Raw genomic sequence first — 16,533 nt, 5'->3', positions numbered from 1 at the left:
AGCAAGGCAATCGAGAATGAAAGCCAGAAACTGGAGAATATTCCAGTGCAGGATGACTCCATTCATTCCCCTTTTTTCCCCTCAGCATCTGTCCCAGGACTCTTTCTTACTTGGACCCTAGTCTTAGCCACAGAGGCTGTTTTTACGGGACAACAGGCAAACACCAGTCACCACACCACTCTCTTCTATCCTCTTACAATCAGGGGCAGAAACTCAGGTGCAAACTTTAATGTAAGCAGATTATCTGTCTGCACCTCTTCAAAGGTACCTAAAACACAGATTATTTTATGTTTCCCTGAATAGGCAAACATCTCTATTGGGAAGGTGTTACTCTGCTTAACCCCCAGTTTTCTCCAAATAACCAATGAGAGATTTCTGTTCTTAACATTCAGTAGCCACTTTAACGATGAAATAGTCATTCCCCCTCCCCTCTTCCAGATGCACATGGGCTGATCTGGGAAACAGCATACACACTTCCCACTGGGGAAGAGACATAGATCTGCTGCAGACAGTTCCTCTGGCTTCTAGGTTTCCAGCTGTAAAGACACCCACACCTGAAGGATGCAGGATACCTTTTCTCTGTTGCAACATTCCCATGCAACACAATTAATAATCTGCATTCTTTACAGATACATCAGAAACCAAAAAGACAGAGCTCAAAAAATAACCTGACAATAGGGACGTTCTGCTTTCTAATTCTCCTTTGCACTTAAAACCCTGACGAATAACCCCATACTTTGTATGTTCGTTCCCTCTGCTTTTTTTAAAGAAGGTTTGAGGCCCTTTTCTCTGCTGCGGTAACTCAACAAAAGCTGTTCCCGACAAGAAAAACTCACAGCTCCTTTATGTGAAGTCCCTGCGGAAAGCAGCCGTTTCGGATTTCCGTGATGTCATTGAAACTCAGGTCCAACGTTTCCAGGGTAACGTAGGGCTTCAGTTGACTTGCTTCAATGCTGCGGATCCTGTTGTGATGCCTGAAACAGTCAGGAGGAGAAATGGAGACAATTTAGTTCTCTTAGAAAAACAGAAAGAATATCTGAGGCCACAGCAGGCCCACAGGCTGGCCCCTGAGTTCATACCCTCAGACTTACGGTGCTTCTTCAACAGCTGCTGAGGAGAAACCCACACCAGAGAGACCTTCCTTAATCCCCATGCTGTTCCTATGGCTAGAGAGACTAACTCACAGATATTTGCAAGCTTCCAGATGCTTTTTCTGGTATGGTACAAGACTCTTCCCTTCTATGGAACTATTGACTCTATTCATCACTTATTCTTCCAGTAATTTGGGCTTGGTCTCCTACAAGCCTGCACTTCCAGAATGGATTTGTTACATGCAAGGACTGCACGGCTGGATTTTAATCCTGCAGGCAAGGAGTGCTGATCAATGGTTTAAGCAACCCGCCAACGTTTTACACAGAGGATGGGATTTTCAGAGCAGAAAACAGATAAGTAAATAAGATCTCAGCAAAAGTTACAAAAAATTGTTTCCTTAAGACCTAAGGATTCTTCTGAAAACTCCCAGCTTTGGACTATGTTACAATCATTTGTAATGCACAGAAATACTGTAAGAGGGCTTGCAAACGTTTCCTCATCTTTTACTACCTTTGTCCCACTGTGCAATTAGGACAACTCTGCAGTGCCAGTGCTCTGCCAAAGCACCGACTGCAGGATCAGACCCTATAATGATCACCGGTGTTTGCTGCCTTACCAATACCAGCCTGAAGGATTCAATCTAATGTTTTTCTTCAGAGAAGGTACAACAAGCTGTCCTCAGGGTTTCCGCAGCCATCAAACAGTTAAATACCCCTAGACCTCATCTGTACTCAACAAGGTCTAACTAAAAATCCGGAGTCCTTTCCTCTGACTCCTTTCTGGCCTGAATCAGTAGAGAGAACAGTAATCAATTAAAAAAAATACATTGCGCATTAGTCACAAGAAGTAGAGCATATGCCTGATGTGAATTTAGACTAGTCACTGATGTTATTGGCAAGGCTGCAAGTGAGGCACTCCAAACAGAGACGCTCACCAGACACTTGAGAACTTGCTGAATAATAAGAGATAGTAGAGAGGGCTCAGACAAGTGCTGTGCCTTAATCCAGCCGGCTACCTACGGAGTAACCAGAAGAGGAGACAGCAACCAGTGAAAGCACTCTTGAATGCAAACCAGGACGTCCCAGCTCTCCTGACAAAGCCTCAGCTCTTTGAAACAAAAAACTGATGGATAAGCCGACCGCAGCCTTCCAGGCACTGAAGCTGCTGGGTGTCTAGGAGCTCATCTTCTCCAGCCTCACCCCCACTTCAGGCTCTCCCAGGGGTTCAGACAAGCCCCTTTCAAAGAAAACCTCTCCCCCTAAAAGAAGACACCAGTAACACATGGCAAGGGACCTGCTCTCCATACTGATCTGCTCCTTCACCCTCCCTGTTATTAAAACCAGATTGTTTCACCATCATGTTTGCTGGTGTCTATAACAGGAAGAGGGTACAAACTGCGTCCCCAGAATAATTTGCTTTCTAGAGACTCACCCTTTAAACAGCCAGCACGTGACCCTCACTTATACCGGGGAAATATTTGCAGAAATGCTGCTTTGACTAAAGAGTTTAAATGCTACTTAACTAATTCAGTGCAGGCTCACAAAACATTAAGGACAAATTTTACACCACTATAGCAGCATGCTGCTAATACGATGCAAAAAGGTGTCAGGAAAATCAAAGGAAAGTCATAACTTATGTCCCCAAACTGGTTATTCCATGGGTTACAGGCACACAGGTCTCTACAACCACAAACTGTATAAAAGGCAATGATATGGCTACTATCCAAATGACCAATATTCATTTACAGCTAGGAATAAAGACTGAATTTTCACATCCATGCATATAGTAGAACAGAGGTCCAGTGAATTTATACTATAGTGAGACTAAAATACAGGAAAATTTACTACACCCAGAATTTTGACCTCCATAAATTGAACACATGGGCGAGGGGGATTTCTTTTCCCCAAGGACTAGTTTCTTTTGCAACGAAATCAATTAGTAGAATCAGCAAGTTCCAAAATTCCAATCTTTTTTCCTCCTCAAAAGAAGAGAGTCCATTAAATGCGTGTGTGACCCTGATTCAGGAAAGTACCTCAACACAGACGTAAGTGAAAGCAAACCCCAAGCATGTTTTCTGGAGCTCTCCTGAAGCAGGGGCTGTGAGTTCAACTCTGATCTCATCTAGGCTGTGATGGCTTAGATGAATCTGGCCGTAAATTAACAGGAAATGAAGGCTTGTACAAATGAACATGGAGAATCTATAAATTACCTAACGATCCCTGCGCAGGGCAGCTAAGTCTGCAAGGGACTGAGAGCACAGAGTGAGTTTGGACGTGAAGTGCTCTTCAGAAGCCAATGTTATTTTTTTGGAGTATTAGTATTTCTGTGCTTTAGTTGCTCAACGTATATCCAATCTGCCCGCCTGCCAGATCTCCCAGCCCATCCCAGAAGACAGACTTTAAGAAGGGAAGAAAAGGACAGGGAAGAACTATTTTGTTTGAGCCATGTTCGCAGTTTCCAGGTGACTTCTGTCCGTTTGCCTCTTGCTTTTCATATGCTACAGCTAGCAGATTAGATGGATGCATTATTTCACACAGGGAAAAAAAACAGACTCCTTTCTCTCTCTCTCTCTGTCTCCTTCAAACGTGGGCTGACTCCAAATGTAACTCAGCTCCAAACACCATCCCCGGCCAGTCCCAGCTGGGGAATGTCAGACAGCTCGCTGCAAAGCTCTGCACTTCAAACAAAACTAGCCCAGCTGACTTTTCCTATACACAGCATGTGATATCAATGCAACATCATCCAAACCTTTTACTAGCTTAATTACATTTTATTTTTCATTCTTTCAGTAAAAGCTGAAATGTGAGTTAACCCTTCCTGTTATTACCTAAATCCTTTCAGCTCGCCTGCCTTTGTTCCCGATCTCATCGCAAGGGTGTTTTACAGGGTGACTTTACCACTCCCCTTTAGCAGTGACTGGAAAAGGGCTGGATTTTTCCCAACTAGCTCCTTAGTTGACACTTCGTTGGCTTCAAAGGAGACAGATCAGATTTTAGTACCAATTGCCAAAACCAGTCTTTAAAGCACTAACTATTGGTGCTTCTACAACCAATTTGCCTCCAGCTGTCTTTTCCTCTCCCCACTCCTTAGGTATCACAGCCTGGAAACAGCTTTCCCTGTCTCACTTCAGCCAGTGTTACCTTAAGAGTATACGATGACAGGGCTTCAATGTGAGATTGAGCAATTAGAGCCCAGAGCAGAGCCAAGTCTCTTAGTTTCTATTCCCAGCTCTGGCACTGACTCATCTGCCTTGGGCAAGTTTCTTAACCCCTCTCTACCTCTGGTTTACCAATCTGTATGGGAATGTAATACCAGACTAGGATGATGCAGGACTGCCTTCACTGAGGACTAAGAATTTGGAGTGAAAGCAGCTCAAGTGAAAAAGAAATCATAGGAGCTAAGGAGCCCATCCAAGTCCATTTGGGTTTGCTCAGGAATATGGGAGGATCTGGCTAAAACAGTTGAACTTCCCAGTTCATATCCAACCTCATTCCCAGAGACACTCCATTTGCAGCTAACGCAGATCTTGAACTGTAACATCTTCGTGCCAAACTAAGGTAACTCAGAGTCAGCAATGGATTACTTTCACACTCTGAGCTGCACACACATGGCACTTGTTCAGGAACTGCTTCGCCCTCAGGTCAGCACCAGCTACAGCTGCAAACGGAGAGAGGAGAGCTGAGGGAAGCTACCCTCCAGCCACCGCTACTTAACCCGCCTGCACCCCGGTTCAGCAACCCGAGGTAGCGCAGCCTCTTAGCCCTTGCACTTTGCACCGCTCTTGAATAGACCCCTCAGGATTCCAGGAGACGTGGATTAACCTCAGCCAGCTCTTTGCTGAACCAAGCCCGTGAGGACCACGTCAGGAAGCAAAGGCGCGCTCTGTGCTCCTCCGGGCTGCTGCGAGACAGAAAAACAAGCAAAATGTTCCAGTGAAGCCAAAGCGTGTTTGGGTTTGCTCTAAGTCGGGAGGGAGCCGAAGGGGGTGGCAGGAAAACAACAGGTGGCGCAAAGTCAAAAGCTTGCAGCATTTCCAGGAATCTCAGCTTGTATTTTAGCGGTAAAGTTACACTTTAATCCCGGTGGGTTTCCTCGTTCGAAGCATCTTTGTGAATATTTATTCGATAAACAGGCTGTGAAACATTTTCCACTAGAGCTAACAGGAGAAGAATTCACCTTCCTCTTTGCAGCAAGCCTGTCCTTTAGAGAACACTAATCAGTTTAATTTAGACCATAGCTTCAAACTACTTGTGTGAAATCGATGCAGAGAGCAGCGCAAACACGCTCCTTTGTTGTTCAAGCCACATTCACTTCCCCTCAGCAGCTGCCCATTAGAAAGCTGACAGCAGAAAATCAAAGCAAGCGGACCCTCGGATGGGAACGTATGAGGGGCTTTGGTTGGACTGATTTAAATACAATCAGCACAAAACCTCCTGGTTTAGACAAAGCTTGAATTAAGGCTGCCTTGGCTGCTGGGAGTCTGCAGCACAAATGTTTGGTGTGAAGTGAGGCTAAAGGCAGGGAGAAGTCACATGCTTGGCCTTCATGTAGTGTCAGCTTACAGAGCTGGCTGGGCTCACGAAAAAAAAAAAGGCAAGCCGTAATACAGCAAACCTATTAAACCAACACCTGTTATAGGCATCAAAAATAAAACCAAGCTTCAAAAGAGAGGCTCTGCACCTCGGGTAGGGTTCTATTAATAAGCCAGCACATTTTCAAAATTAGCATATGAGGGAGATCACAAGACTAGAAACAGAGAGATTAAAAAGTTCAGGGTTTGGTTAATATTTCCATACTGGGAAAGCACTGAAGAAACTAAATGCTGGAGCCAGAAAGAGTTATGGGGTTTGCTACTGAAGGACAGGCAAGGTTTGGTGTCAGAGACAGGCCATGCAAAGAGAGCGAGATCAAAGGCACCGTAACAGGAGACGGATCACACACACTGTGACTAACTGATGCCTTGAATTACCTGCCCTCCTCCTCCTCCACCTTCTCAATTCAGAGAAGACAAAGATCTAATAGCAATCCTCCTAGAAACACTAAAGAAGATTCAAGACATAGGCTCCTAAACTCTCACCTTAGATGATCTGCCATCTGATTTTAGCCCATCACTCACTACACACACACACACACACACACAAAAAAAAATCATCGTTTCAGAGTAGAATGCAATGCCTGAGCAACTTTCCTGACAATGATGAAGGGGAACTGAAAATCTGGAAGATGTGTTTGTGTTTACAACAGCAGCAACAGAAATGTTTCTGTTTGTTCTGGTCACCTTATTACAATCAATAACTGAAGATCTGTCCCAAGTGATTCTTATTAATGTATGGAAAGAAGGAAAGATGAGAATGCCATTGGGACCTGGACATCAGCTTTGACTCAAAGTTCATACAGTTTATCAATTCAGAACTTCTTACGTGATTTTAACATCTTACTCAATTTTTTTTTTTTTTTTTTTTGCTTCTGGAGACTTTTATTCTAGAAAAATTCCTCTTCCGTACCGTAACTTGTGAAAGATCTGCCTTGGAGTAATGAAAACTATCTCTGCAGCAGAAGATGAAATAAACATGCAGGCGACACCCTGGAAATCTGCGGCACACCATCCTCTAGTTCTTTGCATAAGACCTTCCCTGAAAGACTGAACTGCCCAAAGTGCATAAGCCCTCATGCTTCCCAACTGCTCTAAGAAAGCCCCACTAACCGTTTGACACTTTGCACTGTCATGTCAGCCTTGTCAGGATAATCCATGAGGCTCAAGATTTCTTACCATTACAAGAATGCACATTTCCATCCAACACAACATGCACTGTATTTGCTTATGGGAATGGCCCCGCTGTCTTTTCAGAGTAAGGCTGCATGGGTTACTCTCTGGGCAGGAAGCAAGGATGCATGGAAGCAGCCCCCACTTTTCTCAGATGCTCTGAATCACTCCTTCCCTGAGGAATCCTGGCGGATTCCCAGGCTGCCGCAATACAGCTCTGTTTGTTCAGGTGCCGGCTGCACGCACAACAAGAGCAGAGCAGTGGCAGGCCAAGCAGCCACCACATTTTAGGGTCAACCACAAAAAAAAAAAACCCACCCAACATACCACCAAAAAAGCCCAACCTTGCATAATTTTTACAGGTATCCTAACTTTCCCTTAAAGGTTTACATGCTCTGCCTGAGGCTGAATGTCAGGATCTTCCCTCTCCCTAGCACTCCTTCAGAAAAAGGTCTAAGATGCAGCAAACAAAATCCATGACCATTTTCTGTGACTGTTTTTCACTTAAAACCATCATATCTAAGCATAAAGCAAGAACAGGCTGACAGAGCTATTCCAACTATATCAAACTATGGCAGAAAGTCTAAAGACATTTCTTCATCTGCTGTACAGCAGCTTCAAAACACATTTCAGGTGGCTTTCATTCATCAGGTTATGTTCTCACCCTGTGTGGGTGGTTTAGGATGGAGAAGCATGAAGCAAACTACCCCCAGCTATATGCAGGCTGGGACACACAGGGGGCTCAAAAAACAACTTTTCTGTTGGTTTTGGGGGGTTATTTTGAAGGAGGAGGGGGCAGAAAAAAATGCAGCCTTTCATGGTGAAGTGACTGCATCTCTATTCCAGGTCATGGATGTTTAGAGTGAGAAAGCAGTCTGGGACATGAGATTTGCTGATTCATCCCTTTGGACCTGGGAGCAGCAGCCACCTGCAAATCAAGTCAGTGACACTGCAAAGGGCTGTGCTATGAACTCCTTATTCCCACAAGCAAACTATTACTCACACAAATAGTTCCACTGTAGTCAACAGGACTATTCATGTAAGACCAGTGTGACTCAAGGGCTATGTTTTCACTATCTATTAAGGGCTACTCTGTGGTCACCCACAGGACCAAACTCATCTGCCTCTCACATTGATGGACTGCAACCGTTGACCCTGGTGCCATCCAAGTGTGGCCTCAGAGCCACACTTGGGCCCTGGGTACCTGATCACAGACGGATGTTACCCTCCTGCCAGGCATGCTCTCATAGCTCTTTCATAAGGCAGCCACATGGATAAGAGTTAGGCAGAGATCAAGCATACTCTTTAGAAGTTGACTTTCATAGCAGCTGGACATAAGTGCCTGGATTTGATGAACATTCATTAAGGGCTTTTGTTGGGTTCAGTATGAACTGCATGAAGGAAAGCCTTTCTTCTAGTGTAACCAAAAACGCCACATCCAGCGAGATACATATTCTCTTAGGATATTTCTGCACTAGCAATGTTTATGTAAACCTTCTGACTTGTTAGATGACCTTATGCTGCATGTTAGATCCACTGACATAAGCAATGTATTTTTTAAAAGCTCTCTCCCTCACTTTGATCTGCATTTACTCTCACTAGACTTTTTTTGACTTGCCACCATATGATTTTGGATATTTTTTGCAATACGCAACTTCCTAAACCTTCGGCATTCAATTCCATTAACAGAGCAAAATGTGTGGGACAGGCAGTATTAGAAGTTAGTCATCTTTAAAACAGAGGCTGTCTTATCTCTTCAGCAGATTACACAACCTGTTATGACATCAAAGCAAATTAAGATTTCTGAAGACAAGACAGTCTCTGTTATGGGCACAGGCCCCCCCATCAGCAACAGGGTGGTTCCAAGAGGACCAGAGTTTCTGCTCTCTTCTGGTTACACTGGATGTTTCATGAAGATTGTATTCTGCAGAGGCTTTTAAATGATGTATTCACAAAGGGCACAGATCCATTAAAAAGGCTGTGCAAAGCATCTTTCATTGTGTGTCACAGCTTCTCTGTAAGGAGCTTCCCTGAACTTTTATGAACTCAATACCAGAGCACAACCTCATCTCCCTGTGTGCAGCTCTACCTCAAAACATCTCAGCGATTATCTTCAGAGTCACTGTGTGCAGCCCTCAATGGAATGATGCACCTGCTAGGGTTGGGGCCAGGGATCTTCAGCAGGGGCTGCCCAACTTGTAATGCAGTTTGGCCAGTTCTCTGGCACAAGGGAGGGACAGGACCCCTAAGTCACCGAGCATAATCAATGCTGGTTTTGAAACAGCCAGTTTGTGAACTCATAGCTGTGCTAGTTTTTCACACCCTTCTCCAGTTCTCAGTCCAAAGCACTGCTCTTGTCACTCTCCATCTCCTCACATTCCCTGACCTCAGTCTGGAGCAAGCACTGAGAAAGGCGGCAAAGGAGAGGAAAGGCCCTGCTGAGCGCTGAACTCTGCTAAGAAGGAGAAGAAATTGTCCTATGGGAATAGAAGGAGTCTCATATAAGGTAAATAGCAGTTTTCATACAAGAATGCAGGAAACCACATGGCTCTGCACTGGCTGTCTGAATGGGGTCATGGGGCTCAGCAGAGCCTGTTTGAAGGAAGGGCTGCATCAGTATTTTAAAAGGGTCATTCAGTTGCTGGCAAGATGACAGGTCAGTGTTTCTATGTTCTACATCTTATGTCTTTGGTCTGCTACTCTCTTGCTCCACCACTGGCTTTCCCTCTTGCACTTTTACCTCAAGGGCTTTCTTCTGCTGCTGATACATGCCAACCAAACTCAATTTTCTACCACAAATTAAATGCATAAGCTAGTCCTTGAAGCCAAGAAAGAGCCCAGCTTTACCCCACCCGTTTGCTGCTCTAATGAGTTCCTGCTCTCCACCGCCCTGTACTTGCGTACCACCCAGCACAAGGAGCCACTCCATGTCAGGGCTGCTGCCTAGCCCCCCCCCCATCCTTATCAGTGGCCTCAAAGATGAGTCAGGTTTGTGACGAGGAAGAACAGACACTAAGAATCAGATCCAGCCCAGATGTCCATTTGACTAGCACAGAGCAGAGGCTGGGGCAGCTACCCTGTCCCACTCCCAAGCAGAGACAGCAGCCTCTTTTCATCGCAGGCAAGTTTTGTGCTTCTAATCAACAAGGGCAGCATTTTCATTTGAAAGCCAATAGGGTCCAGGATCACAGGGCATGTAGGCACTTTTATACTTAAATCCTGATGCTGATTTTAGTTTCTCTTTGTGTAATAAATGATCAAAGTAAAGAAGATCCACCACAGCCTAGTGAGTGCATGTGTTTTGTGGGTGGCTTTGTTTTGCTTTTGTCTCTCCACAGGAGTGAGGAGGGGAAAATACACAAGCGGAGAAGCAATTTAAGTGCAAACCAAATGTAATTACTCTGCTCATGATGCTGCGTACATTAATCCAAACTGTAATCGCAAGCAGACTTCTTGATAGCATGTACTGCTTGTGCCTGAAAGCCATGATGTGACACAGTGGCTTTTCCCACCTTTGACAGGAGCACAATGAAAACAGGTGGATTTAACTACGCAAGAGCTCTGTGACCCTGATGCTAAGGCAGGTAAATAAAGGACAACACTTGAATATGTCTACTCTCCAGACCATCAAACTCTCAAAGTCTCATGGAACTTGCAGCAGAAGTTGCTAAAAGACTCGCCCCTTGAGGAAGGCAGCAGTTGGAGAAACATTTTTGACTGGCCAGTCAAACTCCTGTTAACACTTTAGAGATGTAGATAGGCTGGCTGGTTAGTCTGTTCCAACATGACACACACTTGTGCTCTGTTGAAAGGGCTTATCTGTCTTGTCAGCAAGGTCGCCAGAACAGGGATAGCCTCTGGGCAGACTTCACTGTGAGCGCTGCTCTCAGCCCGCAAGAAGGAATAGCTCCTATGTGGAAAAGCAATGGTCAAGTTAGCAAAGAAAATAGCTCTTAACAAGTCTAGGCACCCTGTTATCAATAAAGCATGTCAACTAGGAATGATGGCTTCAGGAAACTGCAGAACAAGGTGTCAAAAGATCCAGGGAACAGAAAATTTGAGCTCTGAAGTAGAACTGCTATTGTGCTAAGCCAGGCTGGTGTAAAACACTATCTGTTCAAGCTTCCCTAGAGCAGATCTTGTAAAATCAGTGGTAAGCATTTGCCACCACTTAGCCAGTAAGTTCTTCAAGCTTCTTTAATAAGACCATTTATTTCTTCAGTTCCTCTTATTTTGAAAAAGACCACAGCTGTCTCAAGAGCATGATCTAGAGGGAAAAAAACATCTTCAATAAGACCACCAAAAGGTGCCCCTTTTCCAGGGCACCTGAAAAGTTACAGAAAGTCCAATCCCTTTCCCTGGTTGCTTATGCTAATCACCCCTCTGTTCAGCAACTGCTTCCATACAGCGTGTGATCTGCAGCGTATGGATTGGACAGGAGAAGATATTTTAAGTCTAAAAAACAATGAGCCATTTATAGATGCTTTCTTTTGCCATCAACTCTTAATTCTTCCCCTCTCCCCAACTTAGTTTTCTCTGCTCAGATCTGACCACTAAAACCGTTGTCTTTTCACTCTTACGCCCCTGCACTCCTGTTTCACTTTCCAGCTGCCTTTGCTATTTTCCCCTGATGTGCAATTGAACATTAAATGGTTTGACAGGCAGAACATGTACTCACCCAACCACTTATTCCCAATCAATATTCACGTGGAATTCCTGTTAACAAGCAAGAGTTATGCACACACTTGGAAGGGCGGGTGGCCTCTTAAGTGATCACTTCATCTAAAGGTATGACTGATCACTTTCTCATCTACCTTAACCAGCAATCACATTTTTCCACCCCACATACCCCCAAGCAGGGCTGTTTTTGCAAGAGTAACATCATAACTTTTGACGTGATTTCTATTGTTCATCTCTGCAATTAACTGGGGAATTTAACATGGGTTAAAAATAACAGAAAATCCAGCACGCAGACAGCTTTTATTCAGTTAAAAATGAGCTTTCTAGAGATTTTTTTGCTAATCTTTTCCAACCTAGACATGGCAGGATCACATTTTAGTGAACATGTTTACACTAGTGTTTCTTTACCCTGAATTACACACTATTCCTAATGGTGCCAGTGGAAGCAATGATGGAAGTGCTAAGCATCGTATGGGGCAGAAAGTAAATGGCAAAACTGATGTTTTACTCACTGGGCTTTGAACCACATGGGCAGGATTCATTTTTTAACACCTCTGCTGAAACAGTTTTAGCCTTGTTATATGCAGAGGAACTAAAAGACACTGCCTGTACTCAGCTTTCCAGGACGCCTGAAGGTAAACAAAATGGAGAGATTTGGAGAGTGCTTTATGGCACCATACTTTAAAAAAATAAAAATTACAATTCTACCCCCCACCCCTGTTCCTACTCCTCGCTAGGCATCTATTTGATGCTCTGAGCAAGCACCACTGGTTTAACAACCAGGCTAAACTGATGACTGATAACGAGGACTAACTGGGCAATCTCAGTAGGGAGGAAAGCACAGAAACAGTAACACATACTGATAGTTTCCTGTTTTGTTGCAAAACTGAATCAGCCAAGCTTTCAGAGAGAAAATTGGGTAGAGAATTTTACCCAGAAATAATTTAACTTGCTTTTATTGCAGCTGCAACTCTGCGTTTACTCACCCCTGAGCAAACTAAATTGCCATTACTAGCAGTTTTTAGGCAGGAAACTCCAATATGCTAAAAAACTTTCAACTCAGCAAGTTATTTATGTTTAAAATCTGCTCAGCCTGTGAAGGCTAACAAAGGAATTGCTTTTGTAGACATGTGCTTTATTTGCCATATGCCATTAAACAAGACAGTCAATCTACCACAGATATTAATAGTAGCAAGTTTGGGCTATTCTAAGGCTCAAATATGAGGCTATTTTTCATATTGACCTTAACAAAAGATCACGGTCACAAATGACCCTAACAACTAATCTAGGCTTGATCTGCAGAAGGACAGAACTTGGAAACCATCTTGTGCATTGTACATGACAGGCACCTGCCCTTGGACAATGCACCAGAAGATGCTTTACATTCATGAGTTACATCTGCCCTGGGGCAATACCTGCTCTTCAGCTCAGAGGAAGCAGGCCTACCCGAACAGGAATTTACTTGGTCTTGGGGTGTAATGAATATGTGGGACACACACAAAAAAGATACTGTTTCAGTATTCTAACTCCTAATCTTGTGCTCCATCCCACGAGACCACTTGTGTCCTCTCCCTTCCTCCAGAACAAATACTAACATAGCATGGCCTGCTAAGCAGCACACAGATGTCAGAACAGACCTAGACCAGCTCAAACCAATTCTCTACTCGCAGAAGAAGCTGCCACAGCTGCACAAAAGGGTTATCCTCACTAGTAAATACATAATAAAGTAGCCTCAAGGGGTAACCGGTATTCCATGAGCTGCCACCAACTTTCACTACCTTCTTCCTCTGGCCAATTTTTACACTGCTCTATACATGCCCAGATTGCTTTCTGATGCTTTTTTGTTGAGTCTAAGGACTATGTGCTTTACTGCTGTTGCTTTTCTAGAAGAAATGATTACTCATTTCCCTGGAATAGCCTCAGATCCTTTGCCATTTCCATGTGCTCACATTATATCTGAAAGCTCGAAGCGGACACGCAAATGATTAGACCAGTTCCAACAGCCCAAAAGAGAAGTCAAAACAGCATCTCTTCTGGTGCTTGGGAGCACATGATTAATGAGAATTTCCTCTGCTGGGAAAGGCTCTTGCAGACTTTGGCCTCAAAAACTAGCAGACTTTACGCACCAGAGCCTTACTATGAACTCTGAGCAAAACAAACAAGAGGTGCGTTTCAGAATATCTTATGCCTGTACACTGCTCGCATACTGAACAGCCCAACTGCCAGCATTCTTTCTATTCACCTTTCCACATCGATATATTCACATTCAAAAATAGAAGCTGAGTAGCGTAGCCTGTAGCATGAACCAAATCCTCACAAAGCAACACTCTCACCAGCCTCTGAGGGGAATTGCCTTCATAAACACTGGAGAATTGGTCCCTGTAGACATTCCACCACACAAGAACTGATGCAAGCAGGGGCTGGGGGTGAATCTGCTCCCACTGATGGATCTACACCTGCATGTACCACTTTGCTTTACTTACCGGAGAAAGTTTTCTTTGTGCAAGTAATTATACAGCGTGGCAGGCAGCGTGGTTTTCTGAGCTGCGCAAGACACGTCCTGCACACAAGCAAAGCCTGCTGACTTCAACTGGACCCTGTACACGGCTGCATCTGAGTCATCTGGATTTTGTGCTTATGCATACAAAACCACTTGCTGTGACCCAGATGGAATTAACAGAGTATTCTCCTTATTTCTAATTGTTAGATCATCCTTTTTTAACTCCAGCAAAGATGACTTGCAGACTAAGTCTCTTGAGGGTCAAGGCAGTTGTTTTGTTTGTACAGCAATTAGCACAGCAGGATCCCAGGCCACAAATGGCCTCCAAGGCTACATCTATACTATCATGTTAGCTCAAACCTCAAATCTTCATTTAAGCCCAAACTTCCCAACTATCACCACCGCCTACGCAGAGGTTTATACTCTGGCCTAGTCAGGAACATGAAGTGAGCTCACACCTCACGTAGAGACCAGCTCAGGCTTGAGCTGTGCTCTATAAACAGCACAGATGAAGCAGTTTTGAGCTCTTTCCTCTCACACGGGTCACCCAGAGAGGCTGCGATGGGCAGGAACTGAAGCTGCAGTTCTCCTGATACTCAGCCGAGTCTTCACCATCTTAACTTGAAAAGCAAAGACAAACTGGAGTTGCACATCTGAACATTACCACCTCAGCTCCTGGGAAAAGAAAGCATATTTGCTAGATCACACTTGGATCAGCAGAGTACAGTGACTGCTAGCATTGTTTCAGCTAACATAGCAAGACACATTTGTCTTGGGTGAAAACAAAACAGCAGCTCCAAGAATCCAATGGACCACATGGGTCTTTAGAAAGAGGCTCTGCAAACCCCCTTTGACAACACTAGGGAAGCAGTGCAAACAGCACTAAAGTAACAGTTGCTTTCCCAAGCCTTCACTAAGAAAGCATGAGGCAACAGCTCCAGGAGCAGGATCAATAGTATGATCCTGATTCTGCCACATTAGGGATCTCCAAGACCAGTCAACTCTAATCCAGTACAAAGATCTAATGAGATACAATGAAAATTAAAGCCAAAAGTCAGACAAGCAACAAGGGTCACATTATTAACAATGTGACTAATTTAACCAGAATTATAATGAGATCCCCAACACTTAGAGGAAAAGCTCTCCAAGAAAGCGTGTAATTCAAATGGAAACTTTAATGCTGATGCAGAAATTACTAGCTGCAGTCCTTGACCTGTCTTACCCCCGACATCCGGATGGAATACCATAGAGTACTCTCCTTTTCATGAGGACCATGCTGCCCCAATTGGCATCTGAGCTCACCAGTTCTTTCAAGCAGACCTAGCGTGTTCCCTGCCACTCCCAGTTTCCAATTCTCCATGTATTTAGTTTTCAAATTTTACATGATATATTTTGCCTGTAGCACAGTAGATCACTTACCCTTCTCCTATTAGCCCTCTCTGTTTAATTACAGTTTAATGTGAATTGATCTTTACATTAATGAGCCTGTAAAGAAGATTGATTTTCTTCAAGAGATTTTTATGCTCAGTTTGGCAGCAGAGTGGTCCTATTGATTTCACTTTCCCCAGTAAATACGCTGCAGAGTGTCACTGCATCCTCTGTGAATCAGCTAATCCTATTTCACACACTTTTGCTCCAAAAATCCCTATTCTGACTTCCTTGTTATCTGTGCTTTTTCAGAGCAAGATCATGGGGCCAAAGCATCTCAAACAGCTTTGACTGTTGCTAACATACAGCTGACTGCCATGGGTCACTATCCCCTTTGTTCCTAAATGGCTGGGGGCTTACAAGACTTACAGTGAAAGAAACGAAAGTTATTTTTAAGTGTTTAATCTGTTAACTTCCTTAATTCCTAGCCAGCTAAGGACATGGCACAGAGTGTGCTCTGTTTACCACGCTTGCTTCAGAGGTCTGGTTAGCCAGCTCTCCACTAAGCTCTACAGCTGTGTAACAGCCTGTGCTGGCGTGCCTGCATCGATGGATGCTGATCGAATCACGCTGGCCACCTTGGTGCCAGGTCAGAGGACAAGGATCCACCGCCATCATCCCGTGCAGACATCGCACAAGCCCTCCAGGATGCATTTACCCACATGCAGGTAGATGAAGCCATAGCAGACAGGCCCCAGAGCAAGGGCTGAGCTTGTGCCTGCACGTGTGTTTGTGGGAAACCCATAGTAACAGACCAATGCAGAGCTGATTGCAGCTCAGGTCCTGCTCTTACCTGGCATGCTAGCCAGGCTAAGAGACTCTCCATGCAAGTTAGTGAGGAAGTTGGATATAAACAGACTCAGTTCTGCTGCAAATAAATGGTTTCTTCCATCCTCCCCTTCCCCACCAGATCAGGTAACAGAGTTTTTGCTAGAGCCTACAGAGTTAACACACTTGAGTTCAGCAGAACATTGGGAAGGGAAATCCTCAGCCAAGAGCATGTCAGTGAAAACATCCTGCCATCAACTCCCAAATGTCCAAGTCTAGGAACTGTAGCTAAATTACAAAT

General features: G+C 44.3%; 1 protein-coding gene across 1 annotated transcript in view; it reads right to left on the bottom strand.

Moving 5' to 3' along the window:
- LRIG1 (leucine rich repeats and immunoglobulin like domains 1) overlaps nt 1–16,533 on the bottom strand; it is a 96,924-nt gene that overhangs the window by 33,021 nt on the left and 47,370 nt on the right. The window contains exon 5 of the mRNA XM_050904865.1: nt 837–974. Within this exon, the coding sequence (XP_050760822.1) occupies nt 837–974 (138 nt within the window). The remainder of the gene's footprint in view (nt 1–836; nt 975–16,533) is intronic.

The sequence above is a fragment of the Gymnogyps californianus genome, chromosome 13 (genome assembly GCF_018139145.2).
Source record: "Gymnogyps californianus isolate 813 chromosome 13, ASM1813914v2, whole genome shotgun sequence".
NCBI lineage: Eukaryota > Metazoa > Chordata > Aves > Accipitriformes > Cathartidae > Gymnogyps > Gymnogyps californianus.
The sequence above is the reverse complement of the archived record's forward strand: the minus strand, read 5'-3'. Positions and strand labels throughout refer to the sequence as shown.